This window comes from Phoca vitulina, unplaced genomic scaffold (genome assembly GCF_004348235.1).
Source record: "Phoca vitulina isolate PV1807 unplaced genomic scaffold, GSC_HSeal_1.0 scaffold24, whole genome shotgun sequence".
In the NCBI taxonomy this organism is placed as follows: domain Eukaryota; kingdom Metazoa; phylum Chordata; class Mammalia; order Carnivora; family Phocidae; genus Phoca; species Phoca vitulina.
The window spans coordinates 11083923-11102442 of record NW_022589727.1 but is presented as its reverse complement, the minus strand read 5'-3'; the positions used below and the strand labels follow the sequence as shown (position 1 = coordinate 11102442).

At 42.9% G+C, this 18520-nt stretch overlaps 1 protein-coding gene across 2 annotated transcripts in view; it reads right to left on the bottom strand.

Annotated features, from left to right (window-relative positions):
- Nucleotides 1–1093: 1093 nt before the first annotated feature.
- The window catches only part of GAREM1 (GRB2 associated regulator of MAPK1 subtype 1), a 197526-nt gene continuing 180099 nt past the window's right edge, over nucleotides 1094–18520 (bottom strand). The window contains exons 5-6 of one of the 2 annotated variants that reach the window (XM_032421438.1): nucleotides 9733–9899; nucleotides 1094–8043 (exon numbers count right to left, since the gene is read on the bottom strand). In XM_032421438.1, the coding sequence (XP_032277329.1) occupies nucleotides 7146–8043; nucleotides 9733–9899 (1065 nt within the window). In that variant the 3' untranslated portion in view covers nucleotides 1094–7145. The remainder of the gene's footprint in view (nucleotides 8044–9732; nucleotides 9900–18520) is intronic. The other variant, XM_032421439.1, reaches the window with a different exon arrangement.

The window sequence follows — 18520 nt, the reverse complement described above, 5'->3', positions numbered from 1 at the left end:
ACCTGTCTCACTATCTCCACAGAGTCATCCCTTTTGATCAAAAAGCAAGAGACATGCTCAGAGCCTCCATTTTATAAGCAGGAGAGGTTTCTCTTGAGTTTCAGCGAGCACCGCCTGGGCAGCATCAGTTCAAGATCTTAGAAGACATTGACTTGAAGACAAGTTGGAGGACCATGATAGGAAATTCTTTGCACTAAAAAAATTAATTTTTAAAAAAGTAATCTCTATGCCCAACATGGGGCTCCAACTCATGACCCTGAGAATCAAGAGTTGTATGCTCTACCAACTGAGCCAGCCAGGTGCCCCCCTAAGAAAAAAATCTAAATATTATTTTAAAAAGATAAAAGTCAAGGAAATTGGGAGACAGTGTTGTAATAGGGGAATACAGAGAGAGAATACAGAATGGGGAATCAGGAGACTTTATTTCTAGCTCTGATTCTGTCACAAACCTTATGTGGTCTGGGGGAAGTCATTTACCCTCCATGTGCTTCATTCCTATAAAGTTAAGAGGTTGGGGGTGTCTGGCTGGTTCAGTTAGTAAAGCTTGTAACTCTTGATTTTGGGGTCGTGAGTTTTAGCCCCATATTGGCTGTAGAGATTACTTAAAATAAAGTTAAGAGACTGGACCAGACCATTTTCAAGGTTCCCTCTGGCTCTAAACTTCTGTGATCTGTCCATGGATGGTTTTTCTATACCCTGCACAGTTGTGCTTCTGAGCACACAGAAACTGCTTTTTTTCTCTCTCTTTTTCTCTCTTTTTCTTTCTTTTCTTTCTTTCTTTCTTTCTTTCCTTTCTTTCTTTCTTTCTTTCTTTCTTTCTTTCTTTCTTTCTTTCTTTCTTTTTCTTTCTTTCTTCTTTCTTTTTCTTTCTTTCTTTCTTTCTTTCTCTTTCTTTCTTTCTTCTTTCTTTCTCTCTCTTTCCTTCCTTCCTTTCTTCCTTCCTTCCTCTCTCTTTCTCCCTCCCTTCCTTCCCTTCTTTCTTTTAAAAAGATTCCATCTTTAAGTAATCCCTACACCCAACGTGGGGCTCGAACCCACAACACTGAGATCAAGAGTCAAACGTTCCACCAACTGAGCCAGCCAGGCGCCCGACTCCTTATTTTCACCCACTGCCGGTAGTCCTAAGATCAATTGTGGCTTGGTCACTCTACCATATCTACTACTCAATTGCCTGTGTCTTTTAGAACCAATATTTCACTCAAGTCGATGGGCACATACTGATCTTTTTTAGTTCGTTTTATATCCATTAAAGAATTGAAGTCATTGGCTTAATTAAACTGTTAGAAGAGAATGAATTCATTGGCAAATCATATCCATTGAAGAACTGAAGTCATTGGCTTAATTAAACTGTTAGAAGAAAATGAATTCATTGGCAAATGATGCAAACGATCTGGGACCTCTGAACAAGTTCATATCTTGCCGTCTTTTAAAAAAGTCTACTCAGAAGTCTTAGTGATAAATACAAGTTTCATTTGTGTCATTTTTTTTTTAACTTTATTCTTATCTTGATCTTGATGGCACAAAGCCTGGCCACCAGCAGGAATGTGATGGTATTCATGCTATCATTCAATAGAACCCCAAATAGCATCTACTTTTGAAGACACAACAATGGAGACATAAGCCCTGATAGGAAGAGCTTATAGCTTACAAAGGGACAAGAAGCTAGGCCAGCACAGAGGGCAAGCTAACTGGCTTTGGGGATTGGTACTGGTAAATCCAGAAGGAAGTGTATGAGTCAGCTAAGCAAGGAGGGGCTGGGAAAATTCATTGCAGTGAAATGAGAATTTATCCAGTACTTAATCATTCTTTTCAATGATTTGGCTTTTTCTAACCTCAAGATATTTGACTCTAACCCAACTTATTTCTAAACTCAAATTTACTTTGCAATTTTCAGTTTGGGGGAGTGATATGTCCTAGTGTCCGTCTGATGTAAGTACTCCTAGGACCTTGAGACAGATCCTTGCATGCTTTAGCCAACCCCATCCTACAGGTTCAATGCTACACATTCTTCCAGTGCATATCCCCAAAATCCAGGGAACAAGCCACCTATGGATTTAGTTATAAGCTTTATCCCTGTGAAATAGGACAGAGGGTTGAAGGCTTAAATAGAAGATGAATCGAGAACGCTTTGTCTAGTGAAAGAAGTCAGGAAGACTCTGCATGATTGTGAAGCTGGGGGAGGGGGTCCTGTTGGGGGCCCAGGACATGGGTCTTTTCATCCTCTCAGCCCCTTAACCCTACCCCAAAGCCTCTCCATTAAATGGTCTGAAGCTATTTCATGCTATTTCGAGTAAAACAGAAGCTCTCCTAAGCAACCCCCACTTGCCATTTGCCAGCTTCTCTGTAAAACTCACTGGTGGATGTCGCAGCAAGCTGAAGACCCATGACTTTCTCCAGTACCCCCCACCATCTCTCACCGCTTATGTTGGCTGTAATTATATAAATTCAACCATGTATAAGCCAAAAAGAGAGGAATGCGTGTTGTTTCTTTTCCCCACACAAACATGGACTTCTTTTTCTTTTTTCTTAAAGCTCAGCAGTTCATCTGTATTTGTCTTTTGTTCTAACTCCTGACCACACAGGTACTGGGTTTTCTTTGAGTGCCATCAGGTGACCTTGCTCCCAGCTGCTTCTTTGTATGATAGCCATTGTCTTCAGTCTCTTAGTACAGAATAGGCTTGCAGCATTAAGAATCCCTTCAGACACGTTCTCATCTCCTTCATGAGGGTGGGGAAGAGAGTTCTAGAAAACTATGCACTAGGTCCAACTCACTGAGGAACTGCAAGAGGATCAACTTTTAAATTTTCTTTATTTATAGACATTTCGGAACCATTTAAATCAACAATGAACTTTTTTAGACAGAACATACCATGTTTATCTTGAGGTACACATTGGGCCCATTAGATAATGCTCTGGAAAGTAACACAACCGTTAACTGGTAGTTAACACCCCCGGTTTTCCAAGCAAAGAACCTATAAAGATGGTTACAAAATTCTTTGAAAAGAATATACCCTTTCCATTTAAATCAAGGAAAACTCCCCCAATTTTTAATTAATTGAGTTCAATTTTTAGGCTTAGCTTAAACAATTATTTTAAATGGAACTTAATATGAAAATGGGAGAAGAGGTTGATAGCTAAGAAATGATCTGAGCCCGAATACATGAGATTGTAAACAAAGGAAATTTATAATCTGATAAGCTCATTACAAAATTCATAGCCTAAAAATTAGACAGAGCAGCAAAATTACAGAAGATATTTGTACATAGTTTTAACTGATATCACGTTTACCCCTTGTTTCTGGTTTCACAATGAGATCAATTTTAAAACACAAGTTTTAAAGACTAAAGTTTTAAAGACTAAACTGCAATGTGACTTGACAAGAAGGGGCCATGAGAATTCCACATTATTACAACCCCACAGCATAAAAAATCCTACTTTCCATCATTTGCATTCTAGGCATTTTACTCTTTTTGCCCTAGCAGCCCATTGCCTTTATATTACTAGATAAAGAGTGGGAATTGATAGAATGGTCATAGTTTCTGAAAGTCTCGTGTGTCCAATAGCAGATTTAACTTTTCTGGGGGACTGACGTTGAAATTTCCTTTGAATGGTTCACGAGGTACTTCGGAGAATGGTTTTGTTTTCCAGTTTGTTATTCAAAATGTTAATTTTATGCTCTTTAGGCATGATGAGTAGTGACTTGTTACACAAAGTGTTTGGAAAATGAAGGACCCTCTATCCATCCACATCTACCCCCTGAACTTCTCAAGGAGTTGTATGGATGGTGTGCAGGTGGTTCTGGAATGTGAGCAGAGGGTGTTTATGCCTATGTGTGAAAACAGTTGGAATGGATTGTCATAACAGTTTCCCATAAGATTGTTTTATTTCTACATGAGACAAGAATAAACATAGCAATTTAGTCGAATGGGCAGCTTGCTGAAACTTCATAAACTTGAATGGTATATGTGGGTTGAAAGAGTATAAATGTAAATTTCACAGTTCATAAAGTTGAGCAGCTCAACTTCAAGGAGAAACGTGCCGGCGTTTACAAGATTCTGACAAAGAATCGGTCCGGGAGTGTGTGAGTTCTCCCTTCCAGCATGAGTTAGGTCCATATTCTACACTTTAGCTGCTTGGTTTGGTTTATTCCTGATTTTCTTTTCTGATGGGGGCCGTGAATTTAAACTCCAAGGAGGGTCCTGTTTGGACAGACACTTTCCCCCAAGCCCCACGGTCACCGCACTGACTGCAGGGAACCTGCCAGATATGCTCAGTCTTGACCTGGTTGTGTTAGCAAAAGTTCTGCTTCTGGGGATCTCTAGAACATCATTTCTCACTGTGAAACTGCAGCGCTCAGCAGGGAAAGGCCGGTTCCTCCCCATCCCTGCACTGTGTCTCTTGCTGTGATCCTCTCTGCCTCTACGTGCCTCGTCTAGTCAGGGTGCCAAGGTCCTCTACAAAGTGTTCAGCTCAGGAATGGCAACTATATGTATCTGTGCCTTTAGAGATGCCAGAAGATAGTTATCACAGTTAAAAACATTCCTAATCGGTAAAAGAGAACATTAGCCAGTGGGAGTCCGAGATACTTTCAGCCTCTAACATATTCTAAGTTTTCACGATCACGTGGCATTGATTTTCTTACCCCTTTAATAAAGCCTGCCATTTCTTCCATCTGTGATTCTTTGAAGACAGAACACACTTAACTCTCCATACATCCAACTGCCCAGAAGATTTCCCGTCTCTCTCACACATATGCAGTCTCAGCAACTGTGATTTTAAATATAAACATCATGAGCTCCAAGAGGGCTTTTTTTTTTCAGCATTGTCGAGTCATACCAGCATAGTGCCTGGCAATAAAAGGTGCTCAACAAAGTTGAATACATGACCCAAAGGCCATAGGGCCTGCCCCCAAGTAGTCTCTATATTGCCACCAATACAAACTCGATGGACACATGCCAGGACAAAAACCAGAAACTATTTGTGTCAAGTTTTTGCAAAATAAAACATAAAAAGAGAAACATAAAAGGAGTCAGCTGTTTATGTGGGGCAGCCTTCATAGTAAACCCAAACCTGCTCTGTTCCTCCCACCGGAATCTGAGAATTGTGTCCAAGGGTCAGGTACTTAAAAGCAGACTCAGCAAGGATTTGCTAGAGAAAAACGTGCAGCGTTTCAACTGCATCCTCTGTTTTTATTTTAAAAGAAAGTGCTGAGAGGTTAATGTTGCCATGGAAGTGGTTGCTGACACAGAAGGATGTTTTTTTAAACATGAAAGTCACTGAGGGGTCTCATGTCATGTGAGTGCAGGACCGGAAACTTCCATATACATTTTTCAATTACTTCTGAAGGGGCGCTCCAGTTTTCCTTATGGGATGCATTTTACTGGGCGTATTTACATTTTGGGAGATGTGTGAAGGGAGGAAAAAAAAATGCCTTAAAAAAAAAAGATTTAGGATGGAAAATGAGAAGAGGTTCAATTCACCTCAATTCTAAACCAGGAGATGGATTAAGAACATCTTTAATGTCAAGAAATAAAGCCATATTGCATATTGCATGTTGCGTTATCGTGGGTCTTGTCTTTACCTTTGTTTAGGTATTTTGGTGAGCAGGAAGACTGGATAAAAAGATAGAAGCCAATCCTGCAAGTCATATTGACACCTGGTGGGCTGACCTCAGTCACAGATGTCTGCACATCCAGAATCAGACTGGGGGGGAGGCAGGGCTAGGGCTGGTGGCTTGCTTGGAGAACTAGAACTTTTCTAAGATTTACATTCCTTCAAAAAGTCAACAATGATGATGAGGCCATGTTTTGGAATTTTTAATCACATCTGTCAAGAACCGTCAGAATAATGTCCTGGAATTCTTGGAATAAAAGTATGGTAATAATGTATTTTCTTTGGACGAGAGGAAAGAAGAGGCTTATGAATGAAACAAGTGTACTTACTGATATTTATAAAAAATTACTCAAAAGATGAAGGTCGTAAGTCTGATTTTTGAGCTCTCCTGAAGCACAAGCGTGTGGAGAACACCTAACACACTCTGAGAGATGCTCTTCAGACCTCTCGCTGTTAGACACCGGGGAAAAAAGAAGACCCTCAAACTGGAGATGAATTACCCTCTGACAAGAAACTACCATTTTCCCAGACATCGGCATGCAAGTGTTACATGCAAACCACCGCCCATGGGCTTACAATCAAATTTAATTCTCTAATACAGACCTCTACTGATTTCTTCCAAGCTTTCAGTGATGAAGCCGAGTCAGACTGAGCTTCGAGGGGAAGGGGTCTGAGAATCTTTGGAATCATTCTGTCCACTCTTCCTAAGAGCGTCAACTTAGTTAACAGCCCCAAACCTCAATGGATCTTTGAAAGTGAACAGATGTTATCTAAAATATCAGACTAATAATGATGTTTAAAACATGTTTGTATTGTGTATACATATATACACATATATGCATATATTCTGGGTTTTTTTTTTTCCACTGCTCAATAAAATTAGCAGCAGTTACAGATAAATTATTATGGTCATGATTTATATTATTTCATACATCCTCTATCAACATGTGACTTTTGGAAAATGCCTTTTGATGAAAAGATCCCCACCAAGCATATAACACACAGTAAAGTGTCATTTCATATCACTAACATTTTCAGGCACAAGAGTAAAACAATTAGCACTGAGCAATCCAAACGACAGAGCACAGAATAGTTAATTATCTAAAGTCGATTCCCCCAAAGGAGAGAACTGTTGTTCAAAAAGTGTTTTTTTTTTTAAGTTCTTTTTTTTTGTTGTTTTGTTGTTTTTTTTGATTCTTACGGTTTTCAGCTTTGGCTATTTTGTAATAAATACCATACCTTCTCGCATAAACCTACTTGGGTGAGAATTAATTCTCTGAACATGCCTTTTGTCTTTGAGCAGCTGTTGAGTGATGTACAAGGCACACCTCTAAGTGTTCTGTACAGCATTTTTATTGATGTACAAAATAGCCTGTTCACCATTCAAAAACATAATCTGCATAGCAAGAGTTTCTCTTATCCCTATTTACAGAGAAGGTTTTTAGTGCAAAAAACATGGAATTGTGTCCCAGCCCACCCCTTCTAGCACACACGTCTGTCCGTTTTGTTCAATGTTAGCTGGGGTTATTTGGCTATATTTTGGGCCTCCAGCCGTTAATGAATTGCATTATTTTCTTCACCTGCAGTTTGCTCAATTTGAAATCCTCGGAGAGGATTTCTTCCGTCAGCTGAACGAGCAAATTCCCATCGATCTTTTCAGTAACGAAGAATGATATGACATCTTCAGACAAACCAATAAACCGTAACGACTTGGACACTTCTTCTATAGAGAGTCCCGACAGGTCAGCGGGCGGCTGCCACGGGGAGCCATCGCCGCAGGACCTGGGGGCCAGCTGGAGGTGGAGCGGAGATGAGAAAGGGTAGGTGACGGAGAAGATGTCCTGCATGCCCTTTTTAACAAAGTACTGGTCCTCAGAGAGGTCCGGTGACCCAGACTCGGGGTCTTCCTCAGCACCATCAATTTTCAGAGGCAAAGGAGAAGTGTCCGAGGCGGCTTTCTCTTCCACTGGTTTTGGAGCCCTGGGGGGTAAGGCAGGGCACGAAATACTCTGCTTGGTTGTGTCAGCAGCCAGAGTTTTCTCATCTGTGCTCTCCACAGAGTAGCTGGCCGACTTGGGACAGGCAGAGATGCTGCCGCTCAATTCTGAAGTGACGGAGCCAGGGGGACTGGCCGAGAGCTCGTGGCCGTCCAAATCAAAGGGTGCTGGGCAGTTTCTCTTTGGTGTGCCTGGCGTCTTCTGTCGCGGGTAACTGTAGCTCCTGCTGGGACCCAGCAGGAAGTCGCTCCTGGTCTGGCTCTCCGACGCTCCCGAATAATGGTTGGGCCACGAGAGCCTGGAGGAGAGCGTGTCAGCAGAGGGACTTCCCATCGGGGACTTGAGGTCCACAGAATCAGTTTTCACGCGGTTGCAGGGATAGCAGGACACAGGCGCACTTTCGGAAGGACTTGTGTCGCTTTTAGGAACGCTGCTTAAGAGCAAACATAGAAAGGGAGGTGAGTCAAAAGTAGAAGCCAAATATCGAGCCGACCCTTATCCCCCAGATGTCACTTCTGAGTAGAAAAGGACAGCTAGGAAGAAAAATACAGTATTTCTTATCATGAATCCGATAAAGTATCTGCTAACTTCACCAGGTTTTAAAAAAAGTCTTTAAGTTACTAAAATTCACCGATAATTACACAGATATGAATTATAATGATTTAAAAGGTTATAGTAGAGGTGGCAAATATATATATATATATTTAATTTAACTAACAAGAAAATCACTGTGAGTGGGTCTGGATCTTTACGATGAGAAAAATTCTTTTTTTTTTTTTTAAGATTTTATTTATTTATTTGACAGAGAGAGAGACAGCGAGAGAGGGAACACAAGCAGGGGGAGTGGGAGAGGGAGAAGCAGGCTTCCCGCCGAGCAGGGAGCCTGATATGGGGCTCGATCCCAGGACCCTGAGATCATGACCTGAGCCGAAGACAGCCGCTTAACGACTGAGCCACCCAGGCGCCCCACGATGAGAAAAATTCTTAAGCCATGTTTAGGCTTATCACCAATAGGTCGTGTGAATGATGAGTAATGTCTGCAGCAGGTCAGGGTGGCGTGAGAGCTGCAAATGGGGCCTCGTGCCCGTCATCCTTGGGCCATGTGACAAGACTACAGCACCAGCACCTATGGCTCTATTTCCATCCCAAAGTCTGAGGTGAGAAGAAATGCGTCAAACACAATGCTTGCCTTGGCTTCTATTCAACTGAGTAAAACTAGCATAAGGATTTCAACGTCCAGAGAACAAAAAATAACTGCAAAAGAGAGCTTTTTTACATGGTGAAGACCAGACATGGAGCAGTGCCTTCAACTTGGGGGCCATATTTTAAGAGTGACAGGGAAGCCAGGGTGTGCTCAGAGGTGGGGTGACCAGGCTGATGAGGGACCAGGCAGCGATGCCAGGGGAAATAGCTGGAGGAACTGAGGCGATCTCTTTGGAGAAGAGAAGACTTACATCTTAGCTGACTTCAAATTGTTCACAGGCTGCCAAAGAGAAGCAGGGAGGATCTATTTTTTTTTTTTTTCCAGAGGTAAGAAACAGTTGAAACTTATGTGGAGATAGATTTCAACTAGATATAGGGAAAGATTACCAAAAAAAATCACTGGCGTTTGCCAACGATGGAATGAGCTGCAGTGCAAAAGAAGGAGCTCACAGCACTGGAAGGATCCAGACAGAAGCGAATGGCTACCAGACCGCAGCGGTCAAGAAGGGATTCCCGTACTGGCTGGAAAGGCAGAGCAGAGCCAACAGGACCCTTTCAACTCTAGGTCCCGGTTGAAGGTGCTGTTGTCTGCTTGTGCAGAAGTGGGAGTGGAAAGAACGAGAGGCTGGTTTGTGAGAGCTGGTGGCACTCCGTGGCTTGCTTTAAAGAGAATCCAGTCAGCCTTTATCGCGGAGTTTCTCACCTATACTGTGGTTTCTTTTCTTCCTAGGACACTGGTTCTTCCATCCTCGCTTGAAACCAACAGGGGCCCCACCATGCTTTTCCAGTGAAATTCTTTTGTGTTTAAAGAACATTTCCTCTCCCACCTCCTGCCCAGGCTACAGCTACCCTCGGCACTGTTCTCAAGAAGCGGTGAGCGGGCCGACAAGAAGACGCGTGCCCTGGCGTTAAGACTTACATGTCGTGCAGCCCTGACGAATAGTAGGACAGGGTGGGGCTGGGAGAGCGAGTCTGCTGCCGCGCTGGCTTGGCCGTACGAGGAGGGACCGAGGGGCTTGTGGACAAAGGCTTTGCGCTTCGGGGTGGAACAGGAGGGGCGTTCAGGAGCCGGCACTCTTCCCTGACCTGGCGCGGAAAAGAACACTCTGGGTTAGCAACAGACTGAAAACGGGTCAAGTTGCTACTCTTAAAACAGTAACGGCAGGGGCATAAGGGGGGTGGAGCGAGAAGACCGCAGCACATGAGGAGGATGATAAACACAGGTGCTGCCCGAGATCAAATCCACGCCTGCCACGAACTTGGCGGGACAGACCGATTTTCAAGGGGACTGCTTGGCAAACGCCAGTTGCCACTGAACCGTGGCCAGTAACGTGAACGACAGTGAGTTCAAAGGCCAGTGACATGTGAGCTGTATAAAACGGAAGTATTAATAAAATAAGGACGTAAGGCAATAATGATCTTAATAGAGGATCAAACTCTTCTATTGGGTTGTGTTTATCCCCTGTTCAAACTGAATTCAGTGTGATCCAAACCTTCGGGACTGGAGGCTCTTCTCCAGGGTGGAGGCTCCTTCTGAAGTTATGTGCAGGGCTTCTCACTCCTAAGTGTGCATGTGAATCACCCAGGATCTTCTCAACGGGCAGACTCTGACTCAGTAGACCTAGGGCGGGGCCCAGGAACCTGCATTTCTAACTAGCTTCCGGGTGTCACGGATGCTGCTGGAACAAGGCTGCAGATGGAGTAGTGAGGCCGACTTCCAAACCCCAAACAGCACTTTTCATGAGAGCTGCCTCTAACTTCCTTCAGCTTCACCTGGGAGAGGATTAGGTGACCTGTGAGGTCCATGGCTCGTATGAGTCTGCGGGCTGTTACCCCCCCACCCCCCTTTTCTGTTCCATTCACAGAGGCATTCGAGAATAGGGTTCTTTTTAATGAAGCGGACATTTTTAAATGTACTTCTCTGTGTCAGGCAGCAGGGGGCAGTTTATACCCGGTTCTGTTAGTCTACCAGAAGCCACACAGGTAAAAACAGCCAATTCCGACTTCGTCAGAAAGGTCCTTGCCTGCTTTTAGGCCGTGTTTCCAACAATTTTTTCACCTTTGCCTTCAATTTCTTTCTGTCCCCGCAGCTCTGGGGTAATGAGGACAATGAAACAGCAAGCTTCCATTAGCTTTGGTATTGGGTTTGCTTAAGACCAAATAAAATAGGTTCACGTGCCATTGCATCCGCTACACCTACACGGCACACTGGGCCTCTAACTGGCTTCCCAGACCTGAGCCGCTTGCCAGAAAAAAACAGACGCTACGGAAAGTCACATGACCACGCAAACCTCCGTTCTAAGTGAAATGGAAGCAATTTAAAAAGTCTCATCTGTTGCATTTCTTCCTAGCACAGAGGATCATTGCTCCCACCCGGAGGACCCACAGCCCTGGCTATTGGGACCCACTGGTGCTCGTTTTTCATTTGGAAAAGCTCTTTAGGCTGAAACGAAGTATTCTGAGCAGCAGATTCTCTTCTCCAATAGCTGTAGGCTTTTCCCTTTTGAGTTTTTAAAAAAGAGATAGTGGATGACTACAGAAAGAAAATCTGGGAGGACATGGGTTTGGATAAGGAAGAGAGAGAGAGGATTATTCAGCTGGCTCGGGGCGGGGGGGGGGCAGGAACTCCTGCCCCACTGGAGGGTCTCCTTTTCTTTTCTTTTTTAAGATTTTATTTATTTATTTATTTGACACAGAGAGAGAATACAAGCAGGGGGAGCGGGAGAGGGAGAAGTAGGCTCCTGGCTGAGCAGGGAACCTGATGCGGGGCTCGATCCCAGGACCCTGGGATCATGACCTGAGCTGAAGGCAGACACTTAACAACTGAGCCACCCAGGTGCCCCCGGAGGGTCTCCTTTTCTTAAGGAGCTGAGAATCAACTAGGACACTGAAAAGCTCTGGCCGGGTTACCCCACTGGCTGGCTTTCAGGAGTATATATTGGTTACAAAATAAGTAACCAAGATAGTGAGTCAGCTTCTGTCTTGTTAGTGATTTGTACAGGAGCCAACTATGTTTCTTTTCTTTCTTAGGGACTATCTATAGAATCTAGGATGGATGGGTGTTACTTTATTAGACCTGTGCCTGATTCTGTTTATGCTTATGGTAACAGGAATGGAAAATGTAAGATAAGGAGCCTGTCCTATAGCTTTTTAATTTTTAAAATAAACAGTCCCTTTTCAATACTGGGTTAGAGAAAAGCACAGGAGAACATGGTTAATGCTGAATTTGATTTAGAAATTTCTAAGTTCTGGAAGTAGTCATTAACTGTGACGTTTCATTAAGGCTCACTTACCTAGATGTCAATTATGATATGCTGAGATGTCCATGACAATATGCATTTTAATTCAAAGTAACTGACTTAGGTCTTGGAACACAGAAAAGCGGCCACCTGTGACCTATGGGAAGTCCCCTCTTCCTGTTCTTCTAACTAAGGTCACTTCGAGCTGGTTCTGCCATCCTCTTCTATAACGGGGCGGTCCCGAAGAGCTTTCCAATAGGTTTCCCACATGAGAGGAGGTGTGGAGAGGAAGTAGTGGAAAGAGGCATTTGTAGGGCCCAGGGCCCGGGGAGGTGAGCTATGGCAAACTGGAGTGTTTATAGCTAAACTCCAGACTATATCAGAGATAAAGGAAGTGTTTGGGGTGGCCACAGGACTCCTGAAAGGAGTAACAGAGTGTGTGTGTGTGTGTGTGTGTGTGTGTGTGTGTGTGTGTGTGTTTCTCGCTCTTAGGAGATGGGGTGGAGTCAGTGAAGAGATGCTACTAGAAGGCCAGAGAAAGGTTCTCTTCCCTTGTGAGGAGAGGGCTGTTCGGGTGTCATTGTGAGTCTAGTGGCAAAGAATCAGGCTGATTTGAAATCCATTTTGGAGAAAAGGTAGTTGAAAACAAAACAAAAACAAAAATGACTTTAAAAGGACCTGGCCCATGACAAGAATTCAGGTGTAATTTTGTAGAGGTACAAAAGGGCCAGCTTGTGCTGCTCCAAGCAGGTGTGTTAGGGCCGCTTGGCGCTCAGCACAGCTGACTACCTGCTCTCTACATGTTACGTTTAACTTGTTACTTCCTTTCTTTCTATTTGAAAGATTTTGTTTTAAGTCATCCCTACACCCAACCTGGGGCTCGAACTCACAGCCCCGAGACCAAGAGTTGCATGCTCTACCAATGAGCCAGCCAGGAGCCCCCAACTTTATTACTTTCAACTTATTGCTGCAGATTCTCAAATGAAGTCATATGCAGTTTATGGGAAAAACTATACGCTTTGGTGAAATATATACATTTTGGGATCCAGAAGTTACAAATAGTGAAGTGAGGGTTTACTGTGCCATCGTACTTCCTACCTCCTACGCCCTTATAACAGTAATTGTTCTACTTTGCTTCTTGACTGGATTCAACATGGAATATATATATCCAAGACCAGTGTAGTTCTTTTTGAAATGAATTTTATCTGACAATAAAAAGCAATTTACAAGACTGGATGGCCAATCACCCTATTTCCAGTTTCCCTCATATTCAATTCCACTTTCAAGTGCTACATTTTCAGTGGATTCCTTGTAAAAGTCTCAGCACGTGGCTTTCATCACGTTACTTCCCATCTCCAGTGGCACCCTCTGATTGCTGGATAAAGTTCAGCCTCCCCTGCTTCCCACTGAAGGCTTCTGCAGTCATTCTGGCTATATTTGGTAGCCACAGAAATTATTCCATCTTATTCCATCTTTCTAGTTATTTCTCCCACCACTCCTCTATATGAGCACAGGTCCATCCAAAGAGGCAGCGTCGCTTGGGCACGCCTGTCCTTGACTGCTCCTCTCTGCTGTGGTTACTGCCTGTCTCTTCCTAAATGCCACTTCCTAAGGCTCAGTCCCAAACATTACATACTTGGTCTGGGACCACTGCACTGGCCACCTGTATGTGTCGCTGCTTCTGAACTCAGCTCACACTGTTTATATTTACTTACTTTCCATGTATAGTCAATTAGTCTGCAAGTGAAAATGGTAGGGACTGTCATTGTTGTTATTGGTACCCTGTGGATGACAGAGTTTGGGGATTCGTCACCTCAGGTACAAATATGTCCCACAGAATGCTAGGTAGAGGTTAACAGATGTCACAAAAAAATACAACAAAAAGGCACTTTTATTTTAAAATGTATACTGTAAGAATGCCTTTTATATTTTTATGTGGAAATTGTTATTGATAAGTCATTTGGGCTGGATGTTAATTTTTTGTGTGTCCTCATATTAGTGTCGATCTCGAGAAAAAGTGCGCCAGAAGACCTGTCATATATGACCACCCTCAACTCTACCCCCACCACACTGGGCATAGCAGGAGTGTGAAAATGATAATGACGGTATTTCTAAATTGGGAAATTGTCAACCCCCCCGAAAAATTACTATTCTCAATGAGGATATTACAGAATACAGCATGGCTGGCGGACTAGAGTCCTTCTCTTCCTGTCCAACACAACATGTAGGGCAGCACGGGAGGGTTACCTGGATTATCAGGAGTAAACCTCCAACACTAGTCCTGAGCGACGGGCTGGCGTTACTGTCGCAGATTATGCATGACCTTTGCTACTGGTTGATCATTTCTGGTTACGAGTAGTTTGGGTGTTTGAAGAGAAGCTCCTGGCTCCTGCTGGTTAGGACAGCGTCAACGAACACAGCATGGACTCAGGTGGCAGCGGGGAGAGCTGGCTCCCTGCTGTCCCCAGAGCCTTGCTTCATGAATTCTCTGGTCTAAGCTCTTCTTTCTGGGGCGCCTGGGTGGCTCAGTCGGCTGAGTGTCTGACTCTTGATTTCAGCTCAGGTCATTATCTCAGGGTCATGGGATCAGCCCCGAGTTGGGCTCTGCACTCAGCAGGGAGTCTGCTTGAGATTCTCTCTCTCTCTCTCTCTCCCTCTGCCCACCCACCCTGCCCCCGCTCGCATGCACACACACAATTTCTCTCTGAAAATCAATCAACCAATCTTCCTCTTTCCAGCAGTTCCATCTCCAGTACAATTACCTCATCCTTGCTCCTTCACTGCAGGGCCTTCCCTTTCGTAAAATGCTCAATGATTACATTCTTATCAAATGTAAGACACCGCTACTCAGGATTAAGAAAACTTAGCATTCATGCAGCAGACTGCTAACGCAGGGCTAAATATAAAGGTAATTTATTGAAAGGCAGAAATGGTGAGTTCTGCTCTTTCTAGAACACTCTCTAGTCACCTTTCTTTAGTGTACAAGGCCTATTCATGTGACTGCCATCCAACACACTGACATAATTGAATAGTCAGGGTTTGAAGTAAGCTGTAAAAGGTGTTTGCGGACTAAGAGCTGAGATCAGAGCCACCATCTACTTCCACTGTCCCTAAATGTCTGAAGAACATGGCCATCCCTTTCCCTTTTCCTACACACTACATTAATTCCATTTTGCTATTGATTTGTTCAAATGTATGTTGAGTGCCTATCACATGCTCACTGAGCTACTGTTACGTATACAAAAATGAGTAAGCTCATGGAATTAGTTGGGAAGAAGGGAGACAAACATATAATCAAGACACAAATTCTGTTCTGTAATAACAAGTATAAGAGCAAAGGTTAGTAGGAGCACCATTAATTTATTCAAGGTGACAGAAGAAGAATGAATTCATAGGAAGTTGTACTGAGAAAGTCTTCAGGAAGAAGGAATTATGAGTGTGCAAAAGCCACAGAAGCATGAAAAAAAAACCCCACCAATGTGATGCTTGGGTCTGGGGGCTTCAAAGATGAGGCAAGTACTGGTGCCATTTATCAGACAAAGAAACTTAGAAGGAAGAACAGAGCTTGGGAGAAGCCAAGGAGTTCCGTTTTGAAAATACTGAGCTTGAGTTTGATGCTCTACCAACAGGATCTGCGTGATGGTGGCATTGGGATCTCAGACGAGAAGCAAAGCAGGCTGAACCCCTAAGGAATGAGCAGAAGAGGAGACAAAGAAGGAGGAAACGAGTGACTCTATTTTACCAGTCCCCGAGCAGAACCCTGCCCGAATGGCATCAAAGAAGTGAAGGGAGGGGAGGACAGCAGAGTGGCGGTGTAAGGATGAGAGCATGTCAGGAAGTCAGGAAAGGTCTGGAAGATATGTGAGAGTTAGCAGGTCACTGCGGCTCTTAAGCAAAAGAAATCAGAATGAAAAAAAAAAAGAAAAAGAAAAAGTAAAAAGCTTGGAAGACAGATTCCAGTGAGTCAAAGGCAGAACAGGAGGTGAGGGTGGACTCAGGAGGGCACATCACTCTTTTCAAGAATACTGACTAGAAAAGACGGGAAGAGGTGGTTATTAGAAAGGGACAGTGGATTGAAGAAGGCATGGCTTTTTTCTCCCTAAGCTTGGAAGAAACTTTAAAAATGTGCCCGGGTATATACATGCACACACATAATAACCTGGAAGCCCCCTGGAAGTGCTTACTGACTCCTAGGAGGACCCATGCTTTCCCTTCATTTAAGAAGATGGAGAGGAGAACAGACATTTTTCCATTGCTTTCTGCCTTAGCCATTCCATCACTGGCCACTGTAAAGCTAGGAAAGAAATTAAGGGTAACTTATTGTCTAATAGCCAGAGCAAAGATGGAACACACACCCAACAGAATGAATGACTTAGGAAAGTTTATGTTTCTAAGTGAAGGTGGTCAACAAAGTCAAAACCCAACCCCAATCTTTGGTTGAAATCAAACACGTCATAGAATGGGACTATTTTCTTTATTTTCAGAATACGGTCCACGAAGTTTAACTTGCTTTCCTGACTCCGGGAATAGCAATTAACTGTCCTTTCCCCTCTCCGCTCCCTTCAGCTCTAACTCCGTGTGGCTGGGAGGGAACTGAGCACAGTGTAAAGGACCAATCATTTGTGAAAAATGGACAAGAAGGTCTTCTCCCTAAATAGCCACACGTTAAAAGTAATGCATGAGAATCTATTCAAAGTAACAAAGCTCATTATTGCATGGTTTGAAAACAAGGTTACATGTATTTGTTAATGTATGTTTATTATATGTAACGTTTGTTACACATAATTAGAGCATTTTATATACATTACCTATGATCTAGTTTCTTTCTCCTGTGACATTAAGTTTTTCTCACACTTCTAGGGATTAAAAGAATACAAGAAACCAAAGACACACCAAGTGTTTATGGAACAGCACACTGTAGGGATGGGGGGGTTTTGGTATAATATTCCTTGGAAAGTTTTCATTTCTTGGAACTCTCTACTTGTCTTCTCTGGAAGAAATAACACTTTTTATACCTTTTCACTAACTGGACCAAAGAGACTCCTTAAGAAAAGTAAATGGAACACTTACTGTGACATCTTTCGTGTAGCCATCTTTTTGGGGGAAAAATCAATTTTATCGCAGTGTACTCAACTTTTAAATCCATGGCAATGGATCTGGAGACACCTGCTGACAAGGACATATACTTCCCTTGTCTGTGGTTTAAAACGTACCATCACATGTCTGAGGGTGAAAATCTTCTGTCTCAAAGATCATGCTGGTTAGAATCGTGGGCAGTCACCGAAGAGATTTAGGCATCACTTAGGCGGGGTAAGGATCATTTTGTTTCTTTGTTGACAATGATTCAGAAAATACCCAGATACTTTAAGTGAGCTTGATCTACAACTGGACTCACCTGTACTGTGAATTTTCTACTCTAAAAAGCCAACTTCAGGATAATGTCAGCAGTCGAAAGAAAGGAGTTTTGTAACCATGCTTCCTTGAACTTTGCAACTTTGCCTTCAGTGCATGCCCTCTGCCCTGGATTTTATATTGCTTCCCCCACTCCCTCTCCCAGATAACAAAATCATTACAGCCTTAAGAAATCTTATTTATAAAGAGGCTTTTATACAAAGAGTTCATAACCCTGTCACATACCCATCAGGATATTTTCAGCCGAACAGAAATGAAAGTTTATAATGACAAAATAGCAATAAATGAAACTCTATGTGATTAATTACTCAAGGGTAGATGTGATTTACAGTCAAAATCCTGATTCTTAGATGAATACTTTTTTTTTTTCCTTCCAGTTTTATACACTGACGATAAGGACCTAAAGACAGACCTAGGTTTGAAATGACCTCCAATCTCCAAGCCTCAGGCAAGGGAGGCAAGGCGGAGGCCACTTACTGGGCGGCAAGAAGGGCAAGTGGTTCTGAAAAGAATACTTGTTTAAATTCTAGGGTGCTTCTATGGACTCAGAAGAAGGAATATGCCACTGGGGGAGAGAATAAAGCCCTTTTCTGAGCAAGGAGTATAATACATGATAGATCTATTTAAACAGTATATAACCTTCACATTAATGTGATTTTGTGCAAATGGTACTCAAGAGTGCAGATCTGAAAACAAGAGCTATCCCACAGAATATTATAATTATTAGCATTCTCATCATTGAGACTTTCAAACGGACACAGGAGAAGAACACTTCTTGGTTTAGAAGGTTTCATTTAAAAACAAATAATCTACACGAAACCAGAGGCAATTAGTTTCAAAATTACCAAAACACAGTAATAATTTAGTCCTTATTTCAATTAACAAATGGGAATGTAGGTATGGCTTGCTCTCAGAGTACTCCTCAAAAGTCGTAATTAAAATTAATTAAATGTCAAATGCCTTAGGAGACCTCATTAATTAGTGGAATCCTGAGCGAATCTTTTTGTAGAGCAATTACTTTGAAAAATAAATAGTCACTTCCAGATTAATCTTTTT